The following is a 10,961-nucleotide window of genomic DNA, read 5'->3' as shown; positions in this document are numbered from 1 at the left end:
TTTGGTTTGGTTTGGTTTGGTTTGTTTTCATAGTTATCTTGTTTGGCATTCTTGGAGCTTCCCAGATCTGATTTCGTTTTTGACATTAATTTGGGGGAATTCTCAGTCATTATTACTTCAAATATTTCTTCTGTTCTTTTTTCAATTCTCCTTCTAGTATTCCTATTTCACATACATTTAAACTTTCATAGTTTCCCCACTGTTTTTGGATATTCTCTTTCATTTTTTTCAGTTTTCTCTGCCTTTCAATTAAGAAGACTTTATTAACATGTACTCAAACTCAGAGATTCTTTTTTCAGCTGTGTCTAGTCTACTTATAAATTTATCAAAAGCATTCTCCATTGCTGTTACAATGTTAGCATTTCTTTTTTGAATTTTCTTAGAATCTCCATTTCTCTGTTTACATTACCTAAATATTCTTGTGTGTTGTTTACTTTTTCCTTTAGATACCTTAGCATATAAATCTAGTTATTTTAAATTATTTGTCTAATCCCCAAATTCCATAGTATACTCTGATTCTAATGCTTGATCTATCTCTTGAAACTGTGTTTTATGTCCTTTAGTAATTTTTTTTAATGAAAGCTACACATAATGTACTGGGTAAAAAGAACTGTGAGGCTTTAGTAATACACTAATTTGCCAATTACAGTTTACATTTTCATATTGCAGTACTGGTTTTTGCTCATGGGTCTCTGCTCAGAAAAGTTGTGATGTATGTAGCTGATCAGCTGTTTATTCAATTTTGGGTCAGTGATTTGCCCTGTGATCCCAGTTCTCCAATAGATTTAAAATGAGTTTTATGTTTTTAGTTTTTCAGATTTTTAGTTGTTAGAATGGAGTGATGACTTTCAAGCTCCCTTCATGATGGATTTCAAACCAGATTTCAAAAATTTTTGGTCTTCATGTAGCAGTCCCACTTTCTAAGTAACTATTTTGTTTAATATATCTTATAACTATCAAGTATGAACTAATTACTTAATTTTTTGTGTCTATCTCCCCAACTAGAAAATGAAAGATCTTCCATGAAAACATAAACTTGTGTCTTCCTAACCCTGTATACTTTTCACATAAAACACTTACTAATACCTAGTAGGCTCTCCTTGATTATTTTTTAAATTAATGTCGGTATGAGTCACCAAATATTACTTGAAATACAGGGTAAATTTGTGATTTAGTGTTTGTATGATTTAATGATTTGATTTTTTAAATTTATTTGTCATAGAGATAAGAACAGTTTCCTTCAGTGTAAATAGCACTCTAAATATGCATTTGAAATAAAAGCAATCAGAATGTGGCCCAGCATCAATAATAAGAGTTGCAAATCTCCCAGTCTTTGCTTGTGTATTTAAGCAGAATTAGTGTAAAAGTTGATACTGGATGCAATTTCTGTTGGATTCAGTTTCTTAAAACATAAATAAATGCAAAGTCAACAATGGGAAGCAGCATGAGATAGACTGAAAAAGTTAATAGCAAAGTAAAGGTTATTGTTACATGGCACTGGTGAGTTTTAGGTAACCTGATAGGACTTCCACTGCTCCTGAGAGCACATTCATCTCTAACTTTAGAAGTTTTAAATGTTACATATTGATAGCGATTAAAATTGTGATTCTGGGCACAGAAGCCCAGTTTCCACTGAGCTACTCTTTAACATTTCCAAATGCTGAATTTGTCATTGTCATTGTAGTTTCCAGGTTTTATTTGTTTCCCTTACTGTTTGTAATTCTTAATGCTGTTTATTTATAATGGTTTCAAGACATTTTGTAAGTCATGTACTAAAGATATAAGAAAATAGATGGAAATTTTAATAATTCTTCTATATGCTTAAAATAAGAATACACTTTTCAGACAAACCGAATGCCTTACTGTAATAATAAAGATTTTTCTAAATTGTGAATATTTAAGAGATCTTCAAAAATCATATCTAAAAATCTAATGATGATCATCATCTTACTCAGACTGTAAGTATCAAATCCTTTAGAAATTACGTTAGCTTGGTCTTCAACTCTTAAGACAGTAGGTTTTGTGTATTGATAACAAGTATCTTAATATACAACTCACAGTTAAGAATAAATAAAGAAAGTTGCTCATGGATATTTTTTTTCTTATTGCTTCTACCAAATTGTGTTTATAATCAAGTTTACTGATTAAAAATAAGGCCCTGGGGTGCTTGGGTGGCTTAGTCGGTTAAGCATTTGACCAGCTCAGGTCATGGTCTCACAGTTTGAGATCGAGCCCCATGTTGGGCTCTGTGCTGACAGCTCAGAGCCTGGAGCCTGCTTCCAATTCTTTGTCTCCCTCTCTCTGTGCCTCCCCCACTTGCGTTCTCTCTCTCTCTCTCTCTCTCTCTCTCTCTCTCTCTCTCATAAATATGAAAAAAATTTAAAAAATAAAATAAAATAAAATAAAATAAAATAAAATAAAATGCCCAAAGAGCTGTCATTATCACCTGTGATTATTTCATTCTTATTAATTCTCTGGTAGTTTTCTAAGGGTAATCTGACAAAACTGTTTATGAGGATATTAATTATGGATTTTATTGTATTTCGATAATCAATATGACAATTGATTATACCAAACAGTGAGCCATTGTGACTGAATTGATCCTACAAGCCCCAGTCCAGCTGTAGCTATTTAATTTTAGAAAAGAAAATTTTAAGTAGTGTTACAGGATCATACTGGTATAATTTTACCAATTGCTGCTATGATTTTAGATTGTGTGGTTTAACAAACAGCAACATATTCTCAAAGGCTTAAAACAAACAAATTATTTGTTTATTTTTTACTTACATTACCTTGGGGTTTAAGTTCTTTCATAATTCTTTTGAGCTCTTGAATTTTGATGGCATTTTTCATCTCACCAGACTCTATTGGGCCAGTATATGATGGGCTCAGCTAGGTTTGGATAAAAGTGTCTCCACATGTCTTCCCATTCAGGAATCTACACTGAAGTAATGTGTCCATTATTCAGGACATACTATTTTAATGATTAAAGGTCATATATTTTAATGACTGACAGCAAAAAGGCCACAGGTTACACAATTGCATCCAAAGTTTGTGTTGACATGCAGCAAATGTTATAAGGCTATAACCAAACTCAAAAAGTCAGATAAACAAGGACAAAAATGGAAGAACAAAATGCAAGGACAAAAATGGAAGAAATGTTAGTGAATAAAAGATCATTTTATCACAAAAGATTTATTATTCACCAATGTAAACTTCTTTACTCCTAATTTCTTTCCCTTAACATGGACAATAAATATGTGTTTTTACATCAGAAAGGTTACAATTTATGACATTATGTTCAAAAACTAACAATAAACACCAGATATTTTCATATCATAGCCATCAAAAATATTATTGATTAATGTATCTAATCCTTCTTAAACCTATAATTTCTTAAGGTATAACCTTTTGAGTAATGTACTTCACACATTTAGTTTTGACTGAATTTTCTTAGTTTTTGTTTTTTATTTTTATTTTACTGAGAAAAGACAATTGTGTATATATAGATACAACTTCAAAACAACTATCAGATATGGCAATTTTGGGAAACTAGTTAAGATTTGATTAGATAAACATGAATATCAGTATATCAAAAGCAATAGTTCATTGACACATCATATTTTCCCTTCATTATACAAAAATATGCTGTTTGGAAATTTCACTTGGTTATGTTTCTAATGTGCTCAAAACAATAAGGCATTCTTCAACTGTCAATTGGTTCTATTTTGGCAGAAGTTGTCATAATATGGAATATATTTTGGGGGCTAGGAATATACATATGATTCTATAGTTATCTTTTAAAATTAGCTCAAACAGTGAATTAGTTTTTTCACTTTTTACTCTGTCACTATTTCCTTCTTATTTCTAAAACACAACTGTTGAACCTCCAATCACATATGGCACTACACTGGCAGACACACACACACACACACACACACACACCTCACATATACACAGACACACACAGAGAGAATGTGTGCACACAAGATAGATAGGTAAATAGATATTGAGAGAATTCCCATGAGATCTTACACTCTTATAATCCACTGTTAGTTTTGGTCTTGTCTTCCTCTTACAAGTAGTCTTATCAATTTTCCAGTTGCTTGGTTCAACATAAGGCATAACAGGAAAAACTTAGAAAGAAATATCTGTGCTTGAGCACACACAGAGAAAACTGGGACAGCTGTAAAAGTGACTAAGTTTAGTAATCTGGATCTATTCAACTATGTCAACCAAAGGGAAAATAATTATCATCCCTGCTTGTCTGAAAAGCCATAAAAGCCCATCTGTGTAGGATTCAGACAGTCTGCCTTCTTTCTGAGGAGTCTCAGAAATAATGTTCAGTAAAAAGCCCACTAGTCCCATTTACTCTGCATGATAGGGTACTGAATACCACTAGACCTGCAGTGAGTGACTTTTTGGTCCTCATTTAATCACAGCAAGAATCATTTTCACACAGCAAGGGATAGGAGACTTTCAAACTAATAAAATAATACTTTCCAACGACATTTGCAAGAACAATTGTAATAACTAGTGGTGATTATCCAGTAAAATTATAGTAGAACTATAAGAAAAAACTATAGGACTAATAACACTGTTGACAGGGTATGAGATTCTTCACTCGAGACATAAGAACAAGTCCTAATATTAAAGACCAAATCTGGATTGGAAATAGGTAATAATAAGTGAATCGTATTTCAAGGAACTTAAAATGTACTACTGAAGTCAACCACTAAATTATTTCAGTGCCAGTTCTTCATGTTGACCAATGTAGAACACTATATGTGCATCACAAAATTTTATCAGCTATTTTTGTCTTTTTCACTTTTATGTTTTTGTTTTTCTTCTTACATATTTTCTACATTGAAAGTTCAGTGTGGAAAACAAAGATTTGTGTGAAGTGAATGAATAAACACACATAAAGAATTCACTATTGCTGTATTTTTAGTTTCCCATTTACAGCACAAAGATCTTCCACTGTATGTATTTTGTTGCTTTGCAATAGTCTAAGTATTGGACAGCATAAATCTAAACAGTGTATTTAATCATCCACAAAACAGAATTTAATGTCCTTAGAAAAATTTTTGTCATATATGTCTATAATTCAATACTCTTATTAGTTTATTTGGTTAAACTTTTTATAATTTTTAGACAATTGTGTATTCACACAAGTTGTGAAGAGTAAAAGATAGAGACATCATGTATACTTTACCCTGTTCCCTCATTGATAACACCTTGCAAAACTATAATACAATACCACAACCTGTATATTGACCTAAATACAATTTAGTTATCTTGTTCAGATTTTCTCATACTCATTTGTGTGTATTCATATTTAGATTCATGCAGTTTTGTTCTTATGTGTGTCACCGCAATCAATACAAAACAGTTCAAAATTGCAAGGATCCCTGATGTTGTTTTTTTAATAATCAAACACAAGCATCATTCCCTGTATCTTACATTAACACCTGGTAGTCAGTTCTCTATTTCTATAACATTGTATTTTCAAGAATGTTATTAGGAGATGGCAGAGAAAATGGAAGACTAAGGAAATCTGAAATATTGTCCATCCTTAAAAGTAATGAAAAAACAAAGTAAATAGTTAGAATTAGCTTTTTTGGGCATTAACTCAAACCTTGAAGCAACTCAAAAGCTTGCAGCAACCTATTTCTAAGTAAAATGGCAAAATATTAGTAAGATGAGAGACCTTTAGAGAACTTTAGCTAACTCTAGTCTGATCTTACACCCCCTATCTCAGAAGTACCATTGAAAATAACACATATTCCCAGTACTATTGAGAACAACATGCACCTCATTATCAAAGAATTGTTGCTATTTGATCTGTCTGGTAACTCACTGAAAGATCACCTGAAAAGACTTTATTGTTTTGCCCAGGTAAGAACTCATGGAGTGCTCAAGCCACTACATGAGGGCATTTGTTGAATAATTTGCAGGCAAATATTTCACTCACTGATGTCTAAAGTGATTAATAATATTTGAGAAAAACAACAAGCTAACCAAAAAGCTTAGGAGGAAATGTTGGGGAATAAAATGTACATAAGGGTTTAAATCTTCGAACATATTTCTGAGAATTTAGAGGATAATATGCATGTCCAGTTCTGTGCACATGCTCGGAAAAGACCAGAGAAGACTCTAATCCTTCACTTCTGGTTGACCTTGAGGTACTGCATAAGTAGGAAGTGAATGCTAAGGCAGAGCTATAAACGTCCCAGTTGATTATTGAAAGAGTGACTGAACTTGCACAAAGAGCACGTTCACAAAATATGAGAGAGATTTTGCTTCTAGGAGTTTAAGGAAATCTCTGTCCAATCATTACCTGACTATAAAGCTAATAAATCAAAGACTTCAATGGCCAATAAGAATACAGAACTTACAGAACTAGTTCAGAAAAGTTACTATGCAAACAAACAAACAAAACAAATACAACTTCAAACAGCAACAAAGGCAAACCACTGGGGGGTGGAAATAAAAATCTAATTTCCAGAGTTGTTGAATTACAATATTAAAAATGCCTTGTTTTCAATAAAAAATTACAAGAACTGCAAAGAAACAGAATTATAGGTCATACACAAGAAAAAACTCAATCAATATAAACTATCCTTGAAGAAGCCTAGATGTTGGATATATTAGATAAATAATTTAAATAATCTATTATAAATATATTCAGAGTTAAAGGAAATCATAAGTAAAGAAATAAAGAAGAATATGAGGCCAATGCATCACAAAATTGAGAATATCATTAAAGAGATACAATTTCTGGAATTGAAAAATATAAGTGAACTTAAAAGTTCACTAGATTGGGTAAACAGCAGATTTGAGCAGGCAGAAGAAAGTATTGGTAAATTTGAATATGGTCAATGCAGGTTATCCACTCTGAAAAATGGGGGGAAAAGAATGAAGAAAAACAGAGCCTAAGAGTACTGTTGGACATTATCAAATGCATCAACATATGCATAATTGAAGTCCCTGAAGGAATGAACAAAAATAAAAGAATAGAGTATTTGAAGAAATAATGGATAAGAAAACCCAAATTTGTTGAAAAACTTTACTTACACCTCTAAGAAACACAACAAACTCCAAGTAAGATAAACTTAAAAAGATCTATACTTTGTTGCTGCACTGCCATCGCCCAGACCATGGTCCATGTGCTCCACTGGGGTTCTCTTAGCAGCAGCCACTGCTGCCCTGTGATCTCCGGCTGCACTTCATCCTTCTCTTCCTGCTGAGCCACTTTCTTCTTAGAACTATGACTATCGTTTTTGTCCTGCAGCTGGAGCCAATTTTCCTGGGACCCCCTTTCCTTTTCTGCTCATGGTTACTTTGGGGCCTTTCCCATGGTGACTACCGCCTAGCTGCCTTTACCCCGCATCCCATACCCCTGACACTGTCCCACACTTTTTTCATCCCTCAATTCCTGGGGGAAGACTGTCCCTGTCTGAACCCACAGCCTCCCGGCCCAGCACATCTGTCCAACTGTTATTTAGCTACAGCAACAGGCACCCCTCTGGCAGTGCCAAAGAAGTGGCAAAAGAAGGTGCAGACCAGCCCAGTGAGGCAGCATCCAGCAGCTTCCATCAGTACCAACAGCACCGGCCAGGTGTCAAGTGTGGGTGCAGCCCCACGACTTCCAGAGCAGAGCACAGGAAGTATTAGGATAGACAACCAATTAGGCCTTGGGTCCTGTGGCGATAACCCAAACTGAGGAAGCCAGCCCTTACCCTGGCCTGCTGCCACCCATGGTGCCCAGCCAACCCTCATTCAGAAAAGAGGTTTTAAAATCAAAGATGGGAAAATTGGAGAAAATTGCCATTCCTCACTGCCAGCTTGTTCAAGTTATACATTTGTGTGAACAACCAAAGACACATAGGAAAGCAAATATAACTTACACTATCCAAGATTACTCTGTAAAAAGAAAATAACTTTTGGGTAGATTCTGTTTCATCTGATATAATTCAGAAGCAGGGGAAAAGGCATTTATAAGTACCAAGAACATTGGAAATATGCATTTGAAGAAATCAGCAATTCTAACTGAAGTGAAACAAAAAGGAAAATTATGCTGGGGCAAAGTTTAGTGATCCACCTTCTTTTGTGTTCTTCCAAAGCCTCCTACTCACTGGACAGGAAGCAGCATTGGAAACCTCAATAAAAATAAGGAGTTAATGGCAGTATAATTAAAAACTCTCCTTAAAGTTGAAACTTAGATCTCAGATTGTTGTACATCTGTAAAATAGTTTTTTTTTTCAAAATCCATGGACTATTGAAAGGAAAATTGGTACATAAATGGAAATGTTGCTTTATAACAAGCAAGTGCAAAAGATGAGCTTAAAAATTGTAAATAATTTGTATTATATTTTACATTATTAAATATTGTATGCCATGTGCTATATTTGTATTGTTCACACTTGAGATGTACAATATACTGTTGTTATGAAAATATGTATTTTGCCCTACAAAATGGTAGGTGTTTTGTGTATATACAATGGAGAAATTTTAAGTGTTTTAAGGCACAAGGAAGACTGATTTATTTGCATAAAGTACTGAGATTTATTTTTAAAGAAATAGCTATCTAATCTTAAGGTGAAGATCTAAGTGTGAACAGTTCACTAATACACTACTAAAATTTAAATCTGTGGCACAATCATTGTAAATATGAGGTTTGTCTGTGTTTCTCTAAATTGATTTCTGCCTTCTAATCTGTAATTACTAGAAAACACTCATTCCCAAATTTACCAAACATAATTTCTGGTTTTTGATTTATCCATTCAAATTTAAAATACCTCTGGGGCACTTGGGTGGCTCAGTCAGTTGAGCATCTGACTTCGGCTCAGGTCATGATCTCACCGCTTGTGGGTTCAAGCCCAGTACCGGGCTTTGTGCTGACAGCTCAGAGCCTGGAGCCTGCTTCGGATTCTGTGTCTGGCTCTCTCTCTCTCCGCCCCTCCCTCACTCATGCTCTCTCTCGAAAAAAAAAAAATAATAATAAAACATTAAAAAAAATTAAAAATTTTAAAATACCTCTAACTTTAATGCCTACAAAATTGGGTGTAATCAGACTTTTAAATAATAATATAATATAGTGGCCCTCCCTTTAAAACAAATCTACACTTAGACAAATTATAATCTGTCACACATCAAAAACAAAGAATCTTAAGAGCAGTAAGAGAAAAGTCATCTTCTACAAGAGATCATCAATAAAAGAAATAGGTGATTTCTCGTCAGAAAACATTGAAGACAGAAAATGGTAGGTGATCTATTTAAAGTGCTGAAAGAAAAAAATGGCAATTAAGAATTATATATATGATAAAATTATCCTTCAAAAGCAAATAAGTAATTGAAACTCTGGGTAAACAGAATTTGATTTTGTTGCTAGCTGATTTGACATAAGAGAAATCATACAGGGAGTCCTTCAGGCTGAAATGAGAAAATGGAAATTCAAATTCTTAAAACAAAACAAACACAGAAACAAATAAAACACCAGTTAAGGCACATATTAAAGTGAAGACAAATATACAGGGACGTATAAATACAGTTTGTATTTTTTTTCCTGTATGAGTTAAAAGACAGCTATGTAAAACAATATTTTCAAATGCATATAGATGGGCACAAAATGTATAAGAATGTAATTTGTGGTAGTAAAAGCATAAAGAGAGGTTGAAAAGTCCATATACAGTCAATGGTTTTGCATACTATTCAAATTAAGTTGTTATAAATTCAAACAAGGCTGATGTGAACTTAGATGATAATTACAATCCCCTGGGCAACTAGTAAGAAAATAAATTAAAATATATAATTTGGGGCACCTAGGTGTCTCAGTTGATTAAATGTCCGACTTCAGCTAAGGTCATGATCTCATGGTCGTGAGTTCAAGCCCCGCGTCGGGCTCTGTGCTGACAGCTCAGAGCCTGGAACCTGTTTAGGATTCTGTGTCTCCCTCTCTCTCTTATAATCCAACTCAAAATCTGTCTCTCTTTTGCTCTCAAAAATAAATGAACATTAAACAAAATTAAATATATATGTATGTATATATAACTAAAGAAAATTAATTAATTCAAGGGAATTAAAGTAGTACACCAGAAAATATTTACTTAACACCAAATAAGGCAATAACAGAGAAAGCGAGAAATAGAAATGATACAAGACACAGTGAAAACGAATTGCAAAAAGTAGAAGTAAGGTCTAGCTTGTTGATATTTACATTAAACTCTCCAAGTAGAGAAAATGAACACAACCAAGAGTTATTCCTTTGAAAAGATGAAAAAGATACACCTTTAGCAAAACTGACCAAACAAAAAGAAGTTAAAAAAATCAAATTGTTAAAATCAGGCATAAAGGTAGGAACATTACTATTGACCTTACAGAAACTGTAAGGATTGTAAAGAAATATTATTAACAATTGTATGCCAATTTATGAAGTAATTTAGTTGAAATGTAAAAATTCCTAGGGGACACAAACTATCAAAAATTATTTATAAAACAAATAAAATGCTTGGATAGACCTATCACCAACAGAGAGATTAAATTAGTGGAAAAAATAAGCTTCCCACAGAGAAAAGTGAATGGTGTCACTGGTAAATTCTATCAAACATTAAAAAAAAATAATACCAATCCTTTAGAAACTCTTTTGAAGAAGAAGAAGAAGAAGAAGAAGAAGAAGAAGAAGAAGAAGAAGAAGAAATATTTTTCAATTTATTCTGTGAAGCCAGTATTAATCTGATACCAAAATGAGACAAAAGTACCGCAAGAAATTAAGCTTACAGACCAATATTCCTTACATTAGTGCAAAAATTCTCAATAAAATACTAGCAAATCAAACCCAGAAACATATTAACAAGATTATATACCATTTATAAGTGGTATGAAGGTAATGCAAGGTTGGTTTAGCATCTGAAAATCAAATAATGTAATACATGTATCAATATATAAAAGAAAAAAAACAC

General features: G+C 33.1%; 1 protein-coding gene across 1 annotated transcript; it reads left to right on the top strand.

The window, feature by feature from the left end:
• The first annotated feature begins 7,270 nt into the window (after positions 1-7,270).
• LOC106980822 (proline-rich nuclear receptor coactivator 1) lies at positions 7,271-8,225 on the top strand. Its single transcript, XM_015078904.3, is given in 9 exon segments — positions 7,271-7,314; positions 7,316-7,395; positions 7,398-7,589; positions 7,592-7,651; positions 7,654-7,903; positions 7,905-7,984; positions 7,987-8,066; positions 8,068-8,107; positions 8,110-8,225. Coding segments are annotated over 9 exon segments (942 nt in total).
• Positions 8,226-10,961: the final 2,736 nt, after the last annotated feature.

This window comes from Acinonyx jubatus, chromosome X, assembly GCF_027475565.1.
Source record: "Acinonyx jubatus isolate Ajub_Pintada_27869175 chromosome X, VMU_Ajub_asm_v1.0, whole genome shotgun sequence".
Classification (NCBI taxonomy): Eukaryota; Metazoa; Chordata; class Mammalia; order Carnivora; family Felidae; genus Acinonyx; species Acinonyx jubatus.
The sequence above is the reverse complement of the archived record's forward strand: the minus strand, read 5'-3'. Positions and strand labels throughout refer to the sequence as shown.